General features: G+C 42.4%; 2 protein-coding genes across 6 annotated transcripts in view; one reads left to right on the top strand and one right to left on the bottom strand.

The window, feature by feature from the left end:
• TUBE1 (tubulin epsilon 1) overlaps nt 1-6,563 on the top strand; it is a 30,022-nt gene extending 23,459 nt beyond the window's left edge. For 2 of the 5 annotated variants that reach the window (XR_014807104.1, XR_014807097.1), the window contains 2 exons: nt 797-1,332; nt 5,306-6,563. Coding sequence is in view for 1 of the 5 variants with exons in the window: in XM_013992758.3 (XP_013848212.1) it covers nt 89-229; nt 1,158-1,332; nt 5,306-5,464 (475 nt within the window). In the remaining 4 variants the exon portion in view is untranslated. Of the gene's footprint in view, nt 1-88; nt 230-769; nt 1,333-5,305 lie in introns of all 5 variants that reach the window. The other 3 variants (XR_001306070.3, XM_013992758.3, XR_014807103.1) reach the window with 3 other exon arrangements.
• Nucleotides 5,731-24,619, bottom strand: CCN6 (cellular communication network factor 6). The gene is made up of 8 exons (XM_084963137.1): nt 24,295-24,619; nt 20,732-20,980; nt 19,465-19,559; nt 18,933-19,201; nt 12,880-13,177; nt 11,851-12,093; nt 8,374-8,567; nt 5,731-7,441 (listed from the first exon to the last, which is right to left on the bottom strand). The coding sequence occupies exons 4-8, from the start codon at nt 18,978-18,980 to the stop codon at nt 7,160-7,162; spliced, it is 1,065 nt and encodes a 354-aa protein (XP_084819263.1). The 5' UTR covers nt 18,981-19,201; nt 19,465-19,559; nt 20,732-20,980; nt 24,295-24,619; the 3' UTR covers nt 5,731-7,159.
• Between the last annotated feature and the right edge of the window lie 276 nt (nt 24,620-24,895).

The following is a 24,895-nucleotide window of genomic DNA, read 5'->3' as shown; positions in this document are numbered from 1 at the left end:
ACCTATAGATGACTGTCTCTTCACTTTATAGTTACACGTAGCAGAAAGATAGTGTTTTGTATAAACAGTGACTCTTTGATTGTTCTAGGTTGGATCAGATGTTTTCAGATGCCTTTAGTAAAGATCACCAACTAATTCAAGCTGACCCCAAACATAGTCTCTACCTCGCCTGTGCCCTCATGGTTAGAGGAAATGTACAGATTTCTGATCTTCGCAGAAATATTGAAAGGTTCACTTTTATATTTCTCAAGATAAATTTCTTATGTGTACTGTTTGCAACAGTGTAGTATATTAAAGTGTTATTGTCACTTAACTAAAGTGTGACCTTGAGCAAGCTACTTAGTCTCTTGGAGCCTTATTTTCCTCAAAGGTAGAGTAAGAAAAATAATAGTACAAAGTTGTTATTTATGTTAATTGTGTTTTATACATTAAATGATGAGATGGTATTTTCTGAAAGTGTTCAGAAAATTTAGCAATTCTTACTGTCTTTATTACCACCATTATTACCACTACACTGCTTCTAGGTTTGTGTTACTATTTATTGATAGTCTGCATTTTAGGAAAACTACTCTGTTGAATTACAAAGTAAGGAAAATTAGGGAGTTCCCGTTGTGGCGAAGCGGAAACGGATCCAACTAGAAACCATGAGGTTGTGGGTTCAATCCCTGGCCTCGTTCAGTGGCTTAAGGATCTGGCGTTGCCGTGAGCTGTGGTGTAGGTCGCAGATGCAGCTCGGATCCGGCGTTGCTGTGGCTCTGGTGTAGGCCAGCAGCTATAGCTCTGATGAGACCCCTAGCCTGGGAATCTCCATATACCGCAGGTGCGGCCCTAAAAAGACAAAAGGCAAAAAAAAAAAAAAAAAAAAAAAAAAAAAATTATAGTAACTTTCTTTTCATCCCTAGATTTCTGATGTAAGGAATATGCTTCTAGCTTTTTGGATCACCATTACAGCCTATCTAATGTCCCTTAGTTCATGGTCAGACTGTACCAAGATACTGCTGATAGTAAAAAGTAGATAATTTAACATTACTAAGAAATAGATAACAGTAACATAAACTGAGCACTTAGAATGGTACCATTAGTAATGCCCTAGTTGAACTAATGTGGTACCTTAATTTTAGTACCTTAATTCTTACCTTTGAGTTTTTGTATCTCAGATTAAAACCTTCTCTACAGTTTGTCTCCTGGAATCAAGAAGGCTGGAAGACCAGTCTGTGTTCAGTACCTCCTGTGGGCCATTCCCATTCCTTATTAGCTTTAGCAAACAACACATGTGTGAAGCCTACCTTCATAGAACTGAAAGCACGATTCAGGAGGCTCTACAAGAAAAAGGTAATCATCGTACACCTTCCTAACCATGTGTGTTTATTTGGCTATTTAAGTTGTTTTTGCAAGAAATACTCTATTACAAATCAGGGGTGATCCTGACTGCTATATTTGTGTATTGATTATAACTGAAGAGGAGAGGCTTACACTCGAAACAAGAAATCTCATGAGTAGGATTTGGGTTCTCATTTCTCTTGTAGAGCTGAATAAACTATTTTATTTTGTATTTTTTAATTTTTATTTTACGTTGGAATATAGTTGATTTACTGTGTGGTATTAGTTTCAGATATACAGCAATGTGAATCAGTTATACAAATACACATATCCATTCTTTATCAGATTCTTTTCCCACAAAAGTTATTGTGGAATACTGAGTAGAGTTCCCTTTGCTTACAGAGGTCCTTGTTGATTAACTGTTTTGCATATAATGGTATATATATATTAATCTCCACTCCTAATTTATCCTTCCCCTCAACTTTTCCCCTTTAGTAACCATAAATTTGTTTTTGAAGTCTATGAGTCTGTTTCTGTTTTGCAAATAAGTTCATTTGTGACATTTTTTAAGATTCCATATAAGTAATATGATATTTATCTTTCTCTGACTTACTTCACTTACTGTGATAATCTCTAGATCCATCCATGTTACTGCGAATGGCATTATTTCATTCTTTTATGGCTGAGTAATATTCCATTGTATATAGGCACCACATCTTCTTTATCCAGTCCTCTGTCAGTAGACCTTTAGGTTGTTTCCACATCTTGTCTGTTGTAAATAGTACTGCTATGCATTGGGTGCATGTATCTTTTTTTTTTTTTTCTTTTTTGGCTGCCTCACAGCATATGGAGTCCTGGGCCAGGGATTTTTTTTTGGGGGGGGCACATTTGTGGCATATGATAGTTCCGAGGCTAAGGGTCAAATTATAACTATAGCTGCCAGCCTTCACCACAGCCACAGCAACACCAGATCTGTGACCTATACCATAGCTCACTGTAGCGCTGGATGTGAGACCAGGAAACTAACCACATCCTCATGAATCCTAGTCTGGATCATTGCCACTGAGCCACAACAGGAACTCCCCTGGGCCAGGGACTATATACAAGCCACAGTTGTGACCTGTGCTGCAGCTGCTGCAATGCTGGATCCTTAACCCACTGTGCCAGGCCGGGCATGGAACCTGCATCCCAGCACTCCAGAGATGCTGCCAATTCTGTTGAGCCACAGCGGGAATTTTAGTAGCTTTTTGAATTATAGTTTTCTCTGGATATATGCTCAGGAGTGACATCGTGGGATCGTATAGTAGTTCTAATTTTAGTTTTTTAAGAAGCCTCAATACTGTTCTTCATAGTGGTTGTAACAATTTACATTTCCACCAACAGTGTAGGAGGTTCATTTTCTCCACCCACTCTCCAATATTTATTGTTTGTACAGGTCTTTTTTTTTTTTTTTTTGTCTTTTGTAGGGCTGCTCCCACAGCATATGGAGGTTCCCGGGCTAGGGGTACAGTTGGGGACCTCTAGCCGCTGGCCTATGCCAGAGCCACAGCAACACCAGATCCAAGCTGCATCTGTGACCTACACCACAGCTCACGGCAACACTGGATCCTTAACCCACTGAGCGAGGCCAGGGATCGAACCTGCAACCTCATGGTTCCTAGTCGGATTCATTAACCACTGCACCATGACGGGAACTCCTATTTGTACAGTTTTTGATGATGGCCATTCTCATCGGGGTGAGGTGATACCTCTGTGTAGTTTTGATTTGCATTTCTCTAATAATTAGCGATGTTGAGCATCTTTTCATGTGCTTTGGGGCCTTCTGTATGTCTTCTTTGGAGAAATGTTTATTTAGACCTTCTGGCCATTTTTTTATTTGGTTGTTTGGTTTTTGATACTGAGCTGTGTGAGCTGTTGATTTATTTTGGAGATTAATCCCTTGTCAGTCACTTCATTTGCAAAGATATTCTCCTCTTCTGTAAGTTGTCTTTTCATTTTGTTTATGGTTTCTTTGCTGTGTAAAAGCTTTGAAGCTTAAATAGGTCCCTTTTGTTTATTTTGCTTTCATTTTCATTACTCTAGGAAATGGGTCAAATAAAAAGATACTGCAGTGACTTAGAGTGTTCTGCCTATGTTTTCCTCTAAGAGCTTTATAATGTCCAGCCTTACATTTCAGTCTTTAATCCATTTTGAGTTTTTGTGTGTGGTATTAGAAAATATTTAAATTTCATTCTTTTATGTGTAGCTGTCCAGTTTTCCCAGCACAACTTCTTGAAGAGACTGTCTTTTCTCTATGTATATTCTTGTCTCCTTTGTCATAGGTTAACTGACCATAGGTGTGTGGGTTTATTTTTAGGTTTTCTGTCTGTTACATTGATTTTGCGCCAGTACCATACTGTTTTGATTACTGTAGCTTTGTCTGAAATCAGGGAGCATGATTCCTCCAATTACATTTTTCTTTCCCAGGATTGCTTTGGCTAGCCAGGGTTTTTGTGTTTCCATACAAATTTTAAAATTGTTCTAGTTCTGTGAAAAATGCCACTGGTAATTTGATAGGCATTACATTGAATCTGTAGATTGCCTTGAGTAGTATAGTCATCTTGACAATGTTGATTTTTCCAATCCAAGAGCACGGTATATCTTTCCATCTGTTTGTGTCATCTTTGATTTCTTTTATCAGTGTCTTAAAGAGTTTTTCAGAGTATGGGTCTTTTGCCTCCTTAGGTATTTTATTCTTTTTGATGTGACAGTAAATGGAATTGTTTCCTTAATTTATCTAATTTTTCATTGTTAGTACATAGAAATATCAGATACCCTGAAATTGTACCCTGAAATTTTACCAGATTCATTGATGAGCTTTGATAGTTTTCTGATAGCACCTTTAGGATTGTCTATGTATAGTATCATGTCATCTGCAAACAGTAACAGTTTTACTTCTTTTCCGGTTTGGATTCCTTTCATTTCTTTTTCTTCTCTGATTGCTGTGGCTAGGACTTCCAAAACAATGTTGAATAAAAGTGGGAGAGTGGACATCCTTGTTTTGTTCCTGATCTTAGAGGAAATGCTTTCAGCTTTTCACCTCCAAGCATGATATTAGTTGTGGGTCTGTCATATATGCCCACTGGTGAATAGAGCTGGGTCTTGTTTCTGTGGTGGGCAGGGCTGTATTAAGGGGTATGGTTAGAGGTGACTTTGGGCTCAGAAGGACTTTAGGCAACCTCTCTGCTGATGGGTAGGGCTGTGTTCCCACCCTATTGGTTGTTTGGCCTGAGGCATCCCAGCACTGGAACCTGCAGGCTGTTGGGTGAGCCAGGTCTTGTGCCAAAATGGTGACCTCCTGGAGAGCTCATGCTGATGAATATTCCCTAGGGTCTCTGCCACCAGTGTCCTTTCCCCCACGGTGAGCAATAACCAACCCTGTCTCCCCAGGAGACCTTCTAAGACAGGTAGGTCTGGCCCAGGCTTCTATGGATTACTGCTTTGCCTTGGGTCCCTGTGCTCGTGAAACCTTGTATGTGCCCTCCAAGAGTGAAGTCTGTATTTCCCCCAGACTGTGGAGCTCTTGCACTCAAGCCTCGCTGGCCTTCAAAGCCAAATGCCCCCATTTGAAAACTCCTCCTTCCAATGGAACACCCTCCCACAGAACCCACTGCAATAACATTATTTTCCAGTTTGTGGGTTGCCCACCTGGCAGGTATGGAATTTGATTACCTCATGAAAGTGCCCCTCCTGTCATCTCATTGTGGCGGCTTCTTTGTCTTTGGATGGAGAATATATTTTGGTAGGTTCTGGTCTTTTTTGTTGATGATTGTTCAGGAGTTGTGATTTTGGTGCTTTCATGAGAGGAGGTGAGTCTTTCTACTCCACCATCTTGTCTCCTCCCCTGAAAGTCACTGAACTATCATTTTAGTAAGAATATTTACAGGATAATTGTCTGTATTCAGTTTCCTGAAAATTAGTCATTATTCAGTTTTTTTATTTATAGGCTCATCTTCATCACTATCTACAAATTGAAGGGATGGAGGAAAGCTGTTTCACAGAAGCCATGTCATCTTTATCAACACTCATAGAGGAATATAACCAACTGGATGCCACAAAATGCATGCCTACAGAAGATGTACCTAGACTAAGTGTAGCTATATAAAAAAGAAATCCCAAAGATACAACTTTCTTTTCTTAATTTCACATTTTTCATCCCCTCTCTGTTTCATAATTTTTGTGATTCAGAAAGCCTAATGTATGTTTTTACTATTGGGAAGTATATTTATCTAAAAGAGTGGTTTCCATTTAATCACAATTTGTTGGTGCTACCTCTGTGTGAAATTAGCCAAGTCTGAGTAACTTAACTTCAAACATTTGTCTTCCACAAAGTCCTGTTTTCTAAAATTGAAAGAACAGAGTTCTTCAACATTTTACTTTGTTTATAGTCTTATATTTATGCATTTATACAAAGATAATCATGTCTTAGGTAAAAATCTTATGCAGATATATTTTTATATGTATGCGTAATTTATGTTTTCATATTCTGTTTAGACTTTTATTCTACTCCCATATATACTTTTAAAGAGTCAGAAAAGAATATAAATATTTCTGTGTAATATCCACTAACTTTTCACAATAGTCTTTTTGGGGTTTTTCTGGCCATGCCTACAGGGCCAGGATTGAACCTGCACCACAGCAGCAACCTAAGTTGCTGCAGTGACAACACTGGATTCTTAACCTGTTGTGCCATCAGAGCACTCTAGGAATAGATTTTATTACAACTCTTAAGGAGGGTTTCTTTCTTTTGTGGGCAACCACTTCTTTGCACTCCAAAGAAACAATTTACACTTATTTTAACTCATGTATGTATTAAGTTATTTCTAAATATAATGCTTTTTTAATCAAACTGGTTGATTTTGTAATAATGCCCATATTTTTAAACTATGCAACTTAACAGTTTTGCTTGTCACTATTCATAAGTGAATAGAACATTATTACTGAGCTTGATAGTTTCTTTCAAACTTTGCAGCAAATGAGTATAATAGTCTAATGAAAGTATTCCATTTACTATAAATCTCCAGTTTTAGTCTTCAGCATTTATTTTTAATCACAATTTATATTTAAAATGCATATCATTTAAGGAATTTTTAGGAACAATTTATTTTCAAGCCGAAAAAATTGTCACGTGCTTTAATGTTTTTTTTTTTTGTTTTGTTTTTAAGTTTCTTTCCTTTTCAGAGTAAAGATACTGCTCATGGTCATTATTTTCGAAATCCAATTTTTTACAGTATTTGGTATAAAAAAATTAGATTACAGTTGTCAACAGTGACCAAAGAAAGTTACACTTTCTCCTTCCAAAAGAAATCTTAATAAACAATATTTAGGATAGGGTAATTTAGAGCTTAATCTTACTCCTATTTAAGATTTAAACTAGAATCTTGCTCCCCCTATAATGATTATCATGTGATTGGAACCTAGGCTATTTGTCAAAGTACAGATAAAGTTTTAAAAATTTAATATACTTCTTTATACCTTTACCAAATTATTCCATATTAGAATAAAATGTTCTCATAAATTGTTCATTATATGTGGAATATGTAGATGGAAACAAGTATCTGTGTATTACACAGTTACACATTTCAAAGAGTTCAATTTTAAGGTTTTCATATATTACATATATTTTTAGGAGAACCTTTTTAAAAGCTTCTAATGCCTTAAATACAGTTAGTTATCTGAGAATAGCTAGGCATTCTTACTGCTTTAAACTAATAAGGCAGATGTGCCACACTTTTAAAACCATTTTAAAGTTTGATATAATGGCATGATGAACCATAACTTTTCCCCCATGTGCTTGGTTTCATAGGATCTTGAGCTCAGAAAATGTATCTCCTGGATCTCTGCAGTTTCTCTGACATACACAAGATGTAATCCACAGCATCTTCCATTTAAATGACCCTTCATTTGGGCAGTCAAACTGAATGGTAATCATTTTAGACTTATTAGGGACACAGCATCTCTTATCCAAGCATATTCCACAGAAAGTGGGTCTATAACTCTGAGTGCTTGAACATCCAGAAAAGACAAATTTTTCAGCTTTGAAGAGTTGGAAAGTAGGTTGGCATGTTTTTCCTTTGGGGATCTGAAAAGATACATAACATTAAAGAAGTCTCTCTTTGAACTTAATTACAGTAGTTCAGAAAAAGTGATACTTTATAGAATATTACACAAATATGCAGATATAAATATTTTCAGGGCATTCATAGTTGCCAGTTAGTGACATCCAGCCCTCGCTTCTCTACCTTGAAAATCCCCTCTCACCAGAGGACCTTGAGAGTCCTCCCCATGCTTTATCCATCATATTGTAGGACCCAGTGGTTTTTGCTCTCTACCTCTGACGCAGTTCCACAATAAATGAAAATGTCTCTATTCTATTTAAGATCAAGGTTAATATGATAGGGAATAACTTGGCAAGAAAATTGGTTTTGTAGCATTTCTGAAAATTACTCTTGAGATAGTCATCTTACCTAAATCCAAAAGCAGGATCAGCTCTGATTTTACCAGTCATAGAATAAGTACTCCATCATGGTCCTTTGGCAAGTGCTAGCTAAGCAGAGCATTTTGGAAACCATGTGGTTCCCTCTCCAAGTTGGTGATAGGAAACTAAGAGCAGAACTTCTCTGATGCTCATAAAGTCTTTTCATTATTAGAAGGTAGCCACCAAAAGCTTTTATCACTTGTTTTGATTCCAGTACACAAAAATAATATAGAAAAAAAGAATCTTAAAAGGATCTACTCTTAAAAACAACGTACATGGTGGGGTACAAAAACAAATCAAGCTCATCAAGACCCATACTATTAAACTGTGAGAGTATCTAGAATCAGTAGTTTAACATTACCACTCTGCTTGGTAAAATTTTTCTCACAAAGTACAGTTAATATTTGCTTTCCTCCATAATAGTTTGACTTTGTTACAATGAGGTGGTTTTATTAACAAACACCTCCACACAGACACAAACTTTTCAGGAGTCTCCATTCTGAATTCTAATGAAGTTAAATCTAATTAAACTTTACCTTTATTGTCTTTGATATATTACTGTCACAAGGCTGAATGTAACACAGTCTCTTCTCATTTCTCATTTGACAGTTGCTATTTTCATTGGTTATCCTGTTAGATATTCCCATCCCACATGTCCTGGAGCAAGGGGTCCACTTCGTTGCTTGCACAAGACACTTTCTTTTCCAAATAAGGGGGAGGTTCCTATACGCTAGAATAAAGCGGGGGGAGTACATGTGTATTAATATATGTACTCATGTAGATAATTTTTAATCATTTTTAAGCTAATAGTTAATAGGTCTGAACTTTATAACTCAGAATGAAATGAGCTTATGGTCTAATGCATCATTTTTCCAACACCCCAAATCACCTTTTGATCAAGTGTTTCCAACATCTTAGGGGGAATAAAAACACTTCCTCTTTGAAAAACTGAGTAATGTACCCATTTGCTTCTTTCTTCTTAGCCCATCCGCCAAGTACTGAACTTATGTTCTGATGGATATCTGCCCTGTCTCTGGTTCTTGCCTCATGCTTGCTATTTTCCAACAGACATTAAAACAGACATTAGGAGTTCCCATTGTGGCATAGCAGAAACCAATCCGACTAGGAACCAAAAGGTTCCGGGTTCGATCCCTGGCCTCGCTCGGCGGATTAAGGATCCGGTGTTGCCGTGAGCTGTGGCATAGGTCACAGACTCGGCTTGGATCTGGCATGGCTGTGTCTATGGCTAGCAGCAACAGCTCCAATTCGACCCCTAGCCTGGGAACCTCCATATGCCGCAGGTGCGGCCCTAAAAGGACAAAAGAAAAAAAAACAGACATTAGTAGGATTAAGGAATTTAAGATACTAATCAGAACAATGTCACATTTTGTGATGTGTTAAAATCTGAAACACAAAAGTTACATTTGAAAATTGATATCATTGAGACATTTTTCTCCACTTTAAAAAAAAAATTAGTCTTTTAGAAAATTCCCTACACTGAATTAATCTAAATCACATAGTCATGGAAAGTATGCAATCTGTTTTATTCATTCTGCTTATTACATTGCCTATGGTGTCAAGCATATGGTATTCTCTCTGTTGGCTAGCCATTTCTTATCACTTCAGAGATGTGGGGAATGAATGGATGGAGCTGTGGGTGGATGAGTGGGGTGGATAGATGGAGGTCCCTCCACTGCCTACAGCTCAGTAGAAACGAGGGAGGGGAAGGGGATGGTTAATGAGACTATGAAGAAGGCATCGTAATTCTTCCATCTCCTTGTAAATCCATCTTGTGCTGCTCAGGAATGAATCAGGCACTTGGTTCATTTTAAGCAAACTACATATTGTTGTCTCAAAACATTTCCTTCAGGTTAATATGCATCCTAAAGTGGATGCTTTGGGAGTAAGGTGGTGGTTTGAATCTGCAACTGAACACAGCAAAATTCTGGCTACACTACTTTAAAATGTCAATTTTAAAAGGACCTCCCCCCACCCCAAATGCCTTTTTGATAGGAAATATCAGTCACTTTGAAATGTGTGCTGTCTTTGAATAAAACTACTTTGATACTGCTTTCGGCATTTTTACAGGAGGATCTGGCAATCGCACATAGAACTGAGGGAGAGGAAGCAGAAACAGAGATACCTGGAAGGTAGACAACAGTTTAAAGACCTCAGCGCAGGAAGCAGATTAAAAGCTTGGTGCCCATCTGCAATAAATAAAGGCAGGTTAGATCATTGTATTACCAATGGCCCCACTTAAAGGTAAGCCAAGAGCTGCAGTTCAGGGATTTGCTAAACATTCATTGAAAGGCAGGAAAACTAGAAGAGATTTCTAAAGTGAAAATTTAGTGTTTGGTGAGCAGTGAGAAAAGCATGGGGGCATTACATCATGCATGCTTCCTGACAAGCAAAAAGCAGATTCCAGCCACAGACCATCTGGAATTAAGCATATAAATTACTGTCTTATATATATCTTAAAGTGTGTGTCATTGTGCTTAATTTTAAAAGCCAAACTCCTGGCCCATAAACACCATTTCAGAGTTAAGTGGAGGAGAGATATTAAACTGAACCTGTGCTTCCTTTGAAACATGTCTAGGCCTCTATCTTAATCACCAGAGAGCACTTGGGAGATTTTCATTTCTGTAATGAAGCCCTAACCACTAGGAATGACCATCTGACGTCTTCTCCAACTAGGTTCCAGGTGAATCCACTGAAACAGCTCTTAACTTCACAAATGAGACCAGCTTGACCTTGACTCAAAGGCCGTCATTTACAAGAGGACAACTGCTACTCTCACCAGGGAGTTTCACATGCGAGTTCTAAGAATGCACATTGAGTCATTCAAATCGAATCCAGAAAAATTGTTACACATTTTGAAAAAAATAATTTGGCTCAAAATTTCAAAAGTTTCAGAGCATTGGTATCATGTTGTTAGCTGAATATGTAGAGTAAATGCCAATTCACCACAACCTGTTGAATTTTTTTTCCAGTTATAATTGGAGTCCCAGAGGATGTTCCTTTAAGGGTCTTTTAAGTATCTAAAACTCATTTCTCTGATTGTAGTTGTTTTTAATTAACTATCCATATAATAAGTGAACTTAGGAGTTTTTAACATATATTAAATACTCCATATTCCCACGGCATTCATTTACTAAGCTCTAAATTCCAAGAAAAAAGCATTCTTGATTTCTGGATTCAAACACAGATGTGAATGATAGCCAGGGAGCAACATAGGCCCTTTTCAGTCTTTCTTCACCTGTGCTTCGTTTGCTGGTGTTTTTGAAACTCCTGTCCCCCGAATAAAATGCTAACTTAGAGCAGACCAAACCGCAAGGTGTAGGAATATACTGACACCAGCTGTAAATGGACAGGTGCTCAAGTAACCCAGAATCCCATCACAGGCTTCTGCCCACACACATACCTGGGCAACCTACTTACTGTTAATTGTTACTGTAAATGTGTAATTGTTAAGCTTCATTTTCAGAGTGAATGAAAGGGTAATTTTGTAAATATTTCTAAAAACAGAAAATGGATACAAGTTCAAAACATAAACAAATGTTTTCAATCAGTAGCCTTCCATTTCTGTTTTTATCCTCTAGAAAAGCTTATTTTGGAAGTGTTTAGAACTAGATGGTTCATACTTCTTGCCCATAATATAACAATACAAACGAAGTTTCTCCAGGCCAGGGTACATATGAAAAAGATTTGGTCAGTTTTCCTGAGAAGAGGTTAAATGGAAATAAGCAGAGATAGTAAGATTTTAGAAGCGTTTTCCTGACCTAGTAGAGATTTCAAAAACTGTAGTATTTTACTGCAAAAAATCTACAACATAAAGTTCCCTTTTCAGATACTGAGAGGATACCTGCTTGGGGCAGAGACTGAGTACAAAGCACAGTCCGACTAAATCTCAGTGACCACCCATCATTAGTTACTGAGGACCTGTAGTACAGAAAAGAAACATGAACAAGAACCAGGCAAAGTCATACATGAGACATAGTCCTCATTCTAAGTACCTGGCATGGTTCTGTAGCTTGTTGAGAGCTGCTGTTGTGACGGTCCCCGGCCACATTTTGATTGATGGGTCTTCTTTCCACCTTTAGCCCCAGAGCAGTGATTGTCAGCCCGCTTTGGTATGAACAGAGGTGTGCAGCCGATGGCCCCACTCACACAGAGGCAGCTAAACAGGGGATTGGGCTGAAATACTTGGCCGTTCTGATAATGTACCCCATTGAACTCACATCCCACAGCTACAAGGTCTGAGAAGAGAAAAGAGCCAAGTCACCAAGGAGGCCATAACTGATAGTCTAGACCTTCAGTCACAAACTAGAGAGGACATCGCTCTCTCCTTTATGAAATACAGGTCTCCGTTTCTTAGGCCCTGTCTGGAACCTCCTTCACAGAACATCTGTAAAAAGTGAAAATGAGACATTTTCGTTATATCATAGGTTATCAGCCGCGCGTGTTCACCTTCAGAATTAAGGACCTTGTTCTCCGTTCTAGGGTAAAGTTAATTTAAAAATCACCCTGAGTACAGCACCGAATGGGCACCAGTTTTGGTCCCTGCACCATAGTTTGTGACCCCAGTCATAGAACATCCCTACCCACATCCTCATTACAGTACTCATCACACTGCAGGCAAAGTCACTTGTGGAAAGAGCTGACACAACAGACTTTGTGAGGGCAGGGCCTGTACCTTTTTTCCATGTGTCCCAGTTGCTGGTCACAGTGTCTAGCTCAGTAGTGGATGCTCCCAGAGTGTTTGTTAAATAAGTGAAATTAACTTGCCTTGCACTGTTTGGGAGAGGGGTGTCCGAGTCTGCAAGATCATTTCAATGCAATAAAAACAACAGGTTTCTGAACATGTGTAAACATCTGCTAATTTCACAGGATGTCCATTGTGACAAGGCTGGTCTCAACTGGGACAGGAAAACTAAACCTACCTCATGTTTAGTTAAACTAGGCTGATTATTCCAAATTAGCAACTGCAGGAAAAAAATCCTGTCTCGACTCGACATTTTCCAGGCAATCCAGAAGACACTTACATGCACACACTCCAGTCTCGTACCAGGGCCCATCTGCGGAGTAGTCACAGTACAGCCCTTTGTGGGGGTCGCAGACGTCAGCTTCGTTGCAGGTGTCCCCCGGCTGCTTGGCGCAGATTTTACAGCATCCACAGCCGTCCCTCACCAGGCTCACTCCAGGAGGGCAGCTGGGCTTCCGACGAGGGCACTGACAGGGCCAGTGACAAAACTGTTTGCGACGGTGCACTTCAGCCACCTCTGCAGGCCTGCCTTCAGGTGCCGTGTCTAACAGCCTGGTGCCCTGGGCCCTGCAGCAGAACTTCATTTGGTAATAAAAGTGATGTGAGAAATTGTTCCTCTAATTTCAGAGGTTTTCTAGAAATACATTTCCTCCAAATTACATTTCCCCCAAGCACAGTGCAGTGAGTTTTAATAATAATATCAGTATTTGCTATGATCACTCTCTCATTTCTGTACTCAGCTTCCAGCATATGCCTCTCATGCTCCTCTTTTCTCATGAATGGCTCTTTCTCAGTCTCCATGGCTGGCTTCTTCTCATTTTCAACTCTAAACACTGGAGCCTCCTGTGGGTAACCTCTGAAGTAACTTCCCTCATTGAATCTCTTATCTCCACCCAGGTTCTTCTTCTGAACGCAGACCCAGATTGCCTGCTTCACAGATCTCCACTTAGATACTTGACAGGTATAACAAACTTCACATGCCCAACAACAAACTCCCAGTTCTCCCCTCCAACCTATTCTACCTCAAAAGGGCAAAAGAGGCAGGTGAGTCAGAGAAGGTGTGATGCCGCTGCTGAAGGGGGCCACAAGCCAAGATGCAGGCAGCTTATAAAAGCTGGAGAAGCCACAGGGCAGAGTCTCCCCCTAGGTGCCATGGAAGGGACACAGCCCTGCCTTGATTTTAGCTCAAGACCAGTTTTCAGACTACAGATGTCCAGGACTATACATAATAAATTTATGCTGTTTTAAGCCACTATGACTGTAGCAGTTTGTTTCAGAAGCAACAGGAAATGACATGCCCCATTTTATAAATGAGGACCATGAGGCTCAGATTGCTTAACTTACCCAAGGTCACGTATCAAGTAAGCAGTAGAAGGATGTAAACCAGGCAAGCAACTCTCAATCCTTACCCCACTCCCGTCTCTAGGCCAGGTCTTGCCACAGACCAGCTTTGATATTCAACAGGTCTCTAAATCTCTGCATCTGTTTCTCTTCTCCAGGCTACACCTCCCTGAGCTCAAAACTAACCCATTAATTTCTCAGTATATCTCGCTTTGATGTCAGCTCATCTCCCTGCCCCCCAAGAAAATGCTCCTCAGCTCATCCCCATTGTAGCAAATGGTGGCATCATCCACTGAGTTCTGCAGGCCAGGAAGCCGAGCTCACCCTCACCTGCTCCATCTCCATCCCTCACCCTGGAGTCACCAATACTCCTGAGCACAGCCTTCAGGGCCCTCCTCTCTCTTGCATTCCTACATTCCTCACCCTCCCCTCTGGCAAGTGCAAGTGCATGTGGTTCCCTGTGTATCTGATGCTGTTCCTTCTGCCTGTAATCTTCACCTACCTTTACTCCTTTAATGAGTTGCTGCCTTTTCCAAAGACTTTCTATGAACTTCTCCACACTCCCTATTACCTGTCTGTGTATTGAAATTATCTGTGTTAAGTGTCTGTCTTCTCCACTCACCATAAAGCTACCCAGCCTTAGGGCCTGGAGATTCACTTACTGGTGTACTGCTAGCACTTAGCAGTACTTGGCAAGTCATTTCTGTACTTAATTTTTATTTGATGCAACCGAAAGCAGTTGGTCTGATCCAGAGATCTAAATTTCTTCCCAACCCCAAAACCCTACATTTAAAAATATCTGTTTGAGGAGTTCCCGTCGTGGCGAAGTGGTTAACGAATCCGACTAGGAACCATGAGGTTGCGGGTTCGGTCCCTGCCCTTGCTCAGTGGGTAAACGATCTGGCATTGCCGTGAGCTGTGGTGTAGGTTGCAGACGCGGCTCGGATCCCGAGTTGCTGTGGCTCTGGCGTAGGCCGGTGGCTATAGCTCCGATTCAACCCCTGGCCTGGGAACCTCCATATGCTGTGGGAGCGGCCCAAGAAATAGCAACAACAACAACAACAAAAGACAAAAATAAAATAAAATAAAATAAAAATATCTGTTTGAGAATTCCCTAGTTCAACCTTTTTAAAAAAAGAAAAACCACTGGTAAAACACATATTCCAGAGTGGCACATTCAGCTACTCTTTGAGTTGCATGTGAAATATGAGAATAGACTTTGAGGATATAGTAGTGCCGGGCTTTTGGAGGAAGAGGAGAGGAAATTCAAAATGTAGAAGGGTATAGAAATAGCAAGGCTAGAAATAGTGCCTACTTCTTCTTGGCCAGGTTCATCCCTGGTTACCAGGGGCCCCTTGCTGCATTAAGTGGCCTCTCAGCTGGGATAAAGTTCATAAACTCTCTGTTCTTCCCTTGCTCCACTTCTCTAAGCCTTTGGACTCTCAATTCTCTGCTCTCCCTAGGATTCCATGATACCAACCCCCTTACTGCTCCTCCCGACACCAGTTCTACCCCTACCTCTAGACATACTTTTTCAAAATCCTTTGCCAGCTCCTATTACATGAATTTGACTTAGATTTAGGCTCATTGGTGTTTCATGACCTTCACATATTGTTGTCCTCACTCTGCACACTGTCTCTTGCTGTTTTATCTACCCCTTTGCCTTCAATTTCCACCCTGTGCAGCTTCAAAACTAAATTTCCATCCAGGACTTCTCTACTGAGCTCAGATCCATATAGCTAAGTGCCTACTAGACATCTCCATTAGAATGTTCTACAGGAAAAACTCACATCCCAAACTCATCATTGGCCCACCCACCCAGACAGCTTCTCCAGACTTGGGAGTTAGGAAGCCAGGGGTCATCCAGGTCATCTTCCTCCCCATCACTTCCCAGAGTCATTTAGTAACTAAGCCCACTTATCATCCTCATATCCCTAAAACTAGTCACTCTTCCCCAATTTTCACCGCTACCAAGTACTGTTACCGTAAGTTGCTAACTGGTCTCCCTCCTTCAAGTATGACTTCAGCAAAACCACCATGTCACAGCTGGAAGGATCTCTTAGAAAACATAACTGATCCTTCTCATCTCCTTAAAGCCCATCATCAGTAGTTCCCTACTGTCAACAGCATGCAGTCCAAACTTCCGAGCATGGTACCTGAAGTTCTGTGGATGCCGGCTCCTGCCTTTCTCTCTAAACAAAATGCTCCATGCGCTCCCCTCCTATGCTGTGCACTTGGCAAGACACACTAGTTGGCTTCTCCTCATATTGTTCCCTCTATTGACACTCCTGAAACTGCCCACCCCAGAGATATCTGTTTATCTTTCCACTCTTGAAGCATTTCTGCATAATCTCCGAGGTCACAAGGTATCAGTCTTGATGCCCTAGGATAGAGAGAAAACCTTGCAATCAGTCTGAGCAAAGGGGAGTATTAGACACAAGAAGATGAGAATGAGATCTGACTTCTCATCAAAAGAAGGAAACCAAGATGTCCTTCAGCAGGTGAATAGATAAACTACAGTACACCCAGACAATGGAACATTATTCAGTGCTCAAAGGAAATGAGCCATCAAGTCTTGAAAAGATATGCATATTACTAAGTGAAAGAAGCCCATCTAAAAGTCTACACGCTGTATGATTCCAACTATGTGACATTATGGAAAAGACAAAACTATGGCAACAAGTAGAAAGATCAGTGTTTGCCAGGGATAGGGGAAGGATGAAGAGGTAGAGCACAGAGGATTTTAGGGCAGTGAAAATACTCTGTACAATACTGTAATGGTGATATGTGTCATTATACTTTGTCCAAACTCACAGAATATACAGCACCAAGAGTGAATGCTAAGGTAAAGACAGACTCTGGATGGTTACAATGTATTGGTGTGGGCTCACCAGTTGTAACAAATGTTCCACTCTAGGTGGGGATGGTGATAATGGGGCAGGGGGAGGGCGCATGCATGTGTTGGGGCAGGTGGTATACAGGAAACCTCTATACCTTCCTGTCATATTTGCTGGAAACTTAAAACTACACTAAAAATTAAATCTTTAAAAAACAAAGATAAGGAGAACAAGACACCCAGACACCGTAAAGAAAAAAACAAAACTGTCAACCTGGGATTCTATTTCCAATGAAACTATCTTTCAAAAATGAAGGTGCAATTAAAGACATTTCCAGATAAACAAAAACTGGGGGAAATTGTTGCCAGCATACTTGCCTCACAAGAAATACTAAAGGAAGCTCTTCAGTCTTAAGGGAAAATTACAGTAGATAGTATTTAGAAATACAAGAAGAATTGAAGGGTTCTGCAAATGGCAAGTATGTGGGGAAATACAAAGAATTATATATAATTTTCTCTTGTCTTTGGACGTCTTGGTTCTTTTTAAAATTAAAATCTCAAGATAACAAAAAAATCATCAGAATGATACAACAGAAAGAACAAGGGTTTTTATCACAGAGCCAAGCTTTCGTCTAGTTTTGGGATCTTAGATAACTTCCTTTCTTTTATTTGATCTTTGACCCTCAGCCTCCTCTATGAGGAGGAGGGTTAATAATATCCATTTTGCAAGGTTATTTTGTGGATTAAGATAATGACTAAAGTGCCTATTGTAGTGCTTGGCACATACTAATGTTCAATAAATGGTAGATATTATCAGATGCTTCAGAAACTCACAATGGCAAAGCAATATTTTTTATTGCTCTATCTATAACCCCCCCTTTTTTTTTTTTTTTTTTTTTTTTGCTTTTTAGGGCTGCACCTGAGGCATATGGAAATTCCCAGGCTAGTGGTCTAATAGGAGCTATAGCTGCCAGCCTACAGCACAGCCACAGCAGTGCAGGACCCAAGCCACAACTCAACCTACAGCACAGCTCATGGCAACGCTGGATCCCCCAACCCACTAAGCAAGGCCAGGGATTGAACCTTTGTCCTCATAGACACTAGTCAGATTTGTTTCCGCTGTGCCACAATGGGAACTCCTCTATAACCCACATTGTGTTCCTTTTTGTTTTATATTTTGGGCACACCTCTGTGTGTTGGAATATTTGCTGCTTAGGGGTCCATTATAGCTTTCAATCCCCATGAGTGACTGACCTTTTCTCCAGCTGATGGAACAGGAGGTAGGCAGTCCCATCTCACCTCAACTGGGCAGAATACCCCTCCACATAACAGAACCACTGACATTCTCATGTGGTCCTTTTAAAATCTTAAATTTCTCCCTATATAATAATTTTCAATCCCTGGTTTTCTAAGATACATCCACTACTGACAGCCCCAATCAAATGTTAATTGACAGACATGTCCCTGCTTTCTAAATCACCAGGTTTCAAAAGCTCTGTCCTGTGGGCTAGCAATAACCTCCACCACTTACATAAATCCATAAATAAGTCACCCTGTTTTAACCTTTCTGTCAAAAAATACCAAGGCAATGAACTGCTCACATGACATCAAACTTCCCTTTGGTCTGTTGCTTGAAATAAGTCACCATGAACAGATTCTCTTTCACCAAAAGGGAGAAAAGACAAGTAGAGCATTTTAAAAATATAAATGTTTGTTCTGAAGTGCGCCTTTCAAACAAGGCCAGGTTTAGTTGAAGAAAGTGGTCAGGATCATTTTTTCCAGAGGCTCAGTGGAAAGCCGAGCCCGCCCCAGCGTCCGCTGCGGGCACCGCCACCCCGCCCGCAGGGCTGCTGCACCCCGAGTGTGAATAACACACCTTATGAAAATATGGGAGCTGCTCAAACATCTCCGAAGCAGGACTTCGTGCCCTTACCTGAAAGGGAGAAATGTTTTCCACTCTCCCCTGAAGCTAATGAACTAAAACAGGGCTCATTTTGGAGGGAAAAAAAAATGGCTCCGTATCCGTCAGCAAGCATTTCCCCAAGGCATGTTTCCCTCCTCTTCCGCATCTTCTCGTCTTTTTTATTTTTGACCTCAAGAAATAAGGGCTGCAAGAGTGCCCTGGGGTTGGGCGGGGGGGAAGATCTGGGACTTACCTGCGACAGAGCAGCCAGGAGAAGCAAGGAGAGGAGTGGCCCCCACATGGCAGCCAGGACTGGAGGCCGTTGCACAAAGCTCTCCTCTGTCTCCACCGCCCAGCTCCCGGCTTGGTGCTTCTGCTCTCAGACGCTGCTTTCGCTTTCCCGGATCCCTTTTAATACCCTGTTTACTTTCAGGCGACTCTTCTCATATTTACCTTCACGTGGTCTGGAGCGTGCTCTTCCCGGGACTGAGAAGAGCCTGTCAGTGGTGACTTCCGTTCTACCTGTTCCCAGAGATCAAAGCCCAGCCTTGGGCAAAACGGTGAAGCACTTAGCCTCCTGACCCTCAGCGTCTCTCTGGGTCTGCCCTCCCCAGCCCTCTCCGTGCTGCTTGCCTTCCGCAGGCCTTCAGACACAGGGTACCAAACTGGCCTCTGCCAAGGGCACCCATCACAACCAGCTGCAGAGTCCTTGCTCCCCATCCGTGACAGGTTCCCACCTGCCATCGCCGACGCCCCCAGCTCCTAATTGCAGTGCCCTTGCTTACCTCTATTACAGCACACGTCTCACACCAGGTGGATTAGGTTCGGAAAAAATGTAGATGGAACACAGGTGGACACCTCCAGTACCAGAGAGAAGCCCCTGGGGGTTAAGATAAAACCATTACACTACTAGCAATCATTCATTTAACAAATTAATATTTAAGAAATTTATTACACATTTGTATCCCTTTCTCCTTCTAATTCTCACCTCCCTGGCCTGTGTGGTCACCAGCCCATCACCTCCTGTGTCTGGTTGTGTGTGACATTTGCTTTTCTCGCCTTCTCGACCTTTGTCTTTCTCCATGTAGCCTGATGTGCATCTGTGATGGGGCTTTGTCTTCTTGTGGATCCCATGTCCGGTCCACCTTCCTGACCCCATTCCAGGGCCGATTTGTATTCCCTTTCACCTGCTGCCTATCCTCTCTTTACCTGTTTACCTCTCTTGGGTTCACTGTTCACCTTTGTTTCCGTGCATTAAAATGGTGAGTGAAGCTTACTCAGGCCCAGGCCCAAAACCTGGGGAAAAATTGGGCTCCCTGCCGACCACAGGGAATCTGGGGTCCTGAGAGAGCCAGGGATGCCATAAAACATGCAAACAGACTCTGCAGGGTTTACTAAGTAGTCAGTTATGCCATAATTCTGTACACACCAAGCAATAAGGAATATGGTGTCAACTCCTCATGCTTCCTCCCTGAGAAACAGGACAAAGACTGTGCAATAGAGAAGAACCTTCATGTTCTACTACAAGTTCATCACTAAAGGGATGTTGCCTATAAGCTTAAATTAGACATGATGGCCCATCTCTGGGAACCCTGCTTCCAAGGGGAAAAGGGTTAAGCTAAAATACCTTTATTTAGCTCACAAGAAAAATCCTGACCAGGCCCACCTGTGAATGGCTGCAGGAAGAAAAACCAATACATCCTTTGGGAACCTGGCTGGAACCAGGACTTTATCCCCTTCCCTTTTAGTATAAAAGAAGTCTGAATTCTAACTCCAGGAAGATGGTTCTCTAGGACACTAGTCCACCATCTTCTTGGTCTGCTGGCTTTCCGAATAAAGTCGCTGTTCTTTGCCTCAACAACTCATCTCTTGATTTATTGGGCTGCTGCGTGGAGGAGCACTATGAGCTTGGACTCAATACACCTCAGAACAGCCTAGTGAAGGAAGATGGATCTGCATTGGTCCAATTTGATCTATTATTTTTATCTCTCTGGTTTAACACCATCTGCCCTTCAGGTTCCTAGCCTCAGAGAAGCAATGTACCACACTGACCATGAGAAGGGATCTTTTCTCATTTCCTCGCTGGTCCATCAAACACAGACGAATCTAAGCCCAGGATCATCAGCATATTCATCAGCTATATCCTTCCTCTTGCAAATGTGATACTGCACCGATCTGTTCAATGTTTGAACTTAAAGAGAGTCATCTTCCTCCATGGGCTCTCTGTGAAATGCAGCCATTTTTCTGGAAATGGCTTCCCTCCCACAGGGTAGAGGAGGGTGCCGTACTGACCATCCTTGCCTGTCGATAGGAAAGGAACGTCTTAGTTGAGAATGAACTTGCAAATCCTCTGCCAGTGCACAGAATAGATGGGCCCTGGATTACTTGCTCTGGCATGTGTTTAGACATCTCCAGCCATGGACGCACTCTTATTTCATTCTTCCAAGCCTTCTGTGCATGGACTAAGTGGATATGCTATCTCTAGAGGTTGGGGCTGCCACCTTCTACTTTAGACAGGAGCTATCACGGTGTGCACCCTGCCCTAAGCACTTTCCTCCATTATCTCATTTAACAAAATGCTGATCCGCCTTGGAGTTCATTTCACAAGTGTTCAGCTCGTGATGTACACTCAAATAGACATGTCACTGAGCCTAACTAATATTTGCATCATGTTTCATGATTTATAAGGAAGTTCACATGTATCATCTTTTTTAATTTCACAGCTCAGTGAGGTGGGCAAAAGCAGTATTACCATCCTCATTTAACAGATTAAAAAGTTGAGGTTAAGTGATTGTACTTGGTCCACACAACGCAACTAATCCGTGCCCTCTGGAGCTATAGAACCTACCTGGAGAGAGCACGCTAAACACATAAACATGCAAAGTATCCATAATTAAAAACTGAATAAAAGCTGAAGGTTAACAATAAAGTACAAGAAACTGCAAGAGGGAAGGACAGATAGGAGCTAATTTAGATGAGGAAGGTGGCGTCCTTGAGGAGGTGACACAGAGAGTGGAAGCCAGCTGAAGGGTCTGGGATAACTTCCGGTCTAGGGCTCTCTCCACTGGCAAAATATGCACTCGGATGGTGAGTGACAAGCTCCACCTGCAAAGAGCATGTCCCACGGCCCTTTCCATAAGGTTCCTGAACTCATTCCAGCAGATTGGTCCCTTTCCCTGGGACGCTGGGCCGCCTGGGCAGGCAGAGATCAGCAGCTACACCTCCATCCCTGCACTAGGCACAGCCTGAGTCTCCCTTTCCTCATCCCCTCAGCTGCCTTTTCCTCTCTCACTGGTTGTGGAGAGGGAGCTATTGTCAGCCAGAGAAGAGATGGACATTGAAACCGGAGCTTAAATGATAACAGCAGCTGAAAATTATCGAATATTGAGGCTCTCAAAGCTCCACTCCACTATGCCCTGAGCTCTATAGAGATGGACTCAACTGCTCCTCCAGCATCACTGCCGGGAAGGTGTGGGTTATTACCTTCTTGGTTTGAGGAAACTGAGGCAAGGCCACATGGGCAGCAAGAGGAAGAGCCAAGATTCCAAGTATTTAATCTCCCTGCTCTGCTGCCTCTCCGCAGGGCCTGAGAATTCCAGAGTGAATCTGCAGCAAGGTGATTTATTGAGATGTTAATTTGCAGTGTGTCAGAGTTCCTGTTGTGGCATAGCAGAGATGAATCCGACTAAGAACCATGAGGTTTCGGGTTCAATCCCTGGCCTTGCTCAGTGGGTTAAGGATCTGGCATTGCTGTGGCTGTGGTATAGGCCAGCATCTACAGCTCCAATTAGACCCCTAGCCTGGGAACCTCCATATGCCATGGGTGCCTAGAAAGCCAAAAAAAAAAAAAAAAAAAAAAAAAAATTGCAGTGTGTCCTCTGCGTTTTCTTTTCCTCCTGCTCCCCTTTCCACTTTCAGAAAAGTGAGTGAGGCCTTTTGTATTTCCCTCCATCCATCCTCCAGCTGAAGGATCCTTCTGCAAATGCTTTCTCTTGCCTTTTAGGGAAACTGGATCTGAAGAGGTGAGGCTGGGAAAGTTAGGGGGGGCGGCGGAGGGGTGAGTTTGAGGCAGCCAAGGGGAGGAGGAAGCTAGTGAAGAAGGTGGGGTGGGGACGGGACATCCAGGTTATCTCTGAGCCTGTTCCCCAGGGACCTCTGTGTGTGTAGAGCCTTCCGTGCTCGCACAGATGTGGACCATTTGGAGTGGGCAGGAGGCTCAGAAAATGAAGACCAGTGAATTCCCATCCTGGTTCAGTGGTGAACGAACCTGACTAGGATCCATGAGGACGCAGCTTTGATCCCTGTCCTCGCTCAGTGGGTTAAGGATCTGGTGTTGCTGTAGCTGTGATGTAGACCGGCAGCTGTAGCTCCAATTCGATCCCTAGCCTGGGAACTTCCATCTGCCACAGGTGCAGCTGTAAAAGGCAAAAAAGAAACAAAGTGAAGACCAGAGGCTTGGCCTTTTTTCCTCCGGGATTGTTGTCCAACCTCTGAGGATGGTAGGGGTGATAGTGGGAGGAACCTGCCAATGACAACTTAGAATAACAAATTTGACTCCAGATGGAGATGGGGGAGAGGAGTTTGGAGCCAGGTTTAAGCTAAATTTTAACTTAATTAACATTAAATGATCTAATTAAAATTTTAATTTTAATTTGAAGAAAATGAAGAAGTGAATATTTCCTACCCCCCTGATCTGTGGCTTATTCATCCTCTCTGCAAATCCCGTCTCACAAAATCACCATCCATCTTGAAAGTTCATAGGCCTCAAGAACCAAAACCAATGCTGGGAACCTCAATTCCATCTCCTCTGGCTCTGTCTGCTCTGCTCCACCAGGGCCTGCAACTAGATCTCCAATGAGAGATTCCTCCAGCCAGGTTGCCACCACAGGCCTGGTAGTGCTAAAGGGCATTCAGAAGGCAGGTGTTCCAAACAAACCTTTTTAAAAGGACTCCTTTTAAAAATCAACCTGAAGTAGTTCCCATCCTGACTCAGCAATAACAAACCTGGCTGGTACTGATGAGGACATGGTTTGATCCCTGGCCTTGCTCCATGTGTCAAGGATCCAGCATTGCCGTGAGCTGTGGTGTAGGTCCCAGATGCAGCTCACACCTTGGGTGGCTGTGGCATAGGCCGGCAGCTGCAGCTCTGATTCAACCCCTAGCCTGGGAACCTCCATGTGCCGCGGGTGCAGCCCTAAAAAGACAAAAAATAAATAAATAAAATCAGCCTAAAACTACCATAGCTACGCATGACTATAATCTTGCATAATTTACTCCCTGCATCATTTGTGTCCTTTTTCTAACTCTTACTGTTGCTCTTCTCACCATGTGTGTATTTTCTGTTAACGTCTCCCCCCACCGCCCACTTTTTTAAACACAGCTCTAGCCTCAAACTCCTGACATGAGGAGTTTCCCCAGTGGCTCAGCAGGTTAAGGATCCAGCATTGTCACTCGTGGCTCTGGTTCCATCCCTGGCCCCCGGAAACTTCTGCATGCCATGGATGCAGCCAAAACAAACAAAAAAGATCCTGACATCGATCTCATGATATAAGCCTGGGGAGAGCAGATTTCCTCACTCATCCTCCCCCACTACCCCAGGCTCCTGGCTGGTGTACCTGAGCACCCTCTGAGGGGCTGGTGCCTTGTGGCTAAGGTGCTGCCAATCCCTCCACCTCCGAGGTATCCAGAAGGGTTGCCAGGCTCTGCTTGGCCTTCCGTCCAGCTTTTAAGTATACCAGGTCCAAGTAGGAGCAGCTCCAGACCACCGCAAAACTCTGGCCCTGCCATCTGTGTGGGCCTCGCGGCAAAATCTCTTTGAAAAGAAGCAGGTGCCCTCATTCCCAGGGCATCCGAAAGCCAGGCTGTGGCCCAAGGAAAACAGGCCAAATACCTCGGAGGATCTAATGCACTTTGTCACTTGGCCCTGTTAGACTGGTTTGCGGGGTGAGCACTGTGTGGGAAAGGGCGCTGAGTTAATCAGATGCAGGCCCCTGACCAGTAGGAAGGGAGAGAAGAGGAGGACAAGGAATTTCCCACATTTCCAAGTGGAGCTCATCTTTCAGGGAAGGGAGAACATGCATAATGTGGTGTCGTTCCTGAGCCTGACAATGACTGCGTGTGTGAGCTATCAGCCAATAGACCAGCAGGCCTGTTGGCAGGGTGACAGGCTCGCTGGACTTGGAGCCAGTGGACCCCAGCGCACATCCAAGTTCTGCT

This window comes from Sus scrofa, chromosome 1, assembly GCF_054392235.1.
Source record: "Sus scrofa isolate SSC_HxYL_T2T_F1_AM1 chromosome 1, Sscrofa_HxYL_maternal_Yorkshire_Landrace_v2.0, whole genome shotgun sequence".
NCBI classification, from domain to species: Eukaryota; Metazoa; Chordata; class Mammalia; order Artiodactyla; family Suidae; genus Sus; species Sus scrofa.
Note: the sequence above shows the minus strand (reverse complement) of the source record. Positions and strands in the feature narration are given on the sequence as shown.

Coding starts and splice junctions, on each gene's coding strand:
- CCN6 (XM_084963137.1), bottom strand. CDS start 18,980: ATGTGGGGGCCACTCCTCTCCTTGCTTCTCCTGGCTGCTCTGTCGCAG. Junction 12,094..12,879: donor CGAGACTGGAGTGTGTGCAT/GTAAGTGTCTTC, acceptor TTCTCTTCTCAG/ACCTTGTAGCTGTGGGATGT. Junction 7,442..8,373: donor ATATATCAAAGACAATAAAG/GTAAAGTTTAAT, acceptor GTATCTTTTCAG/ATCCCCAAAGGAAAAACATG.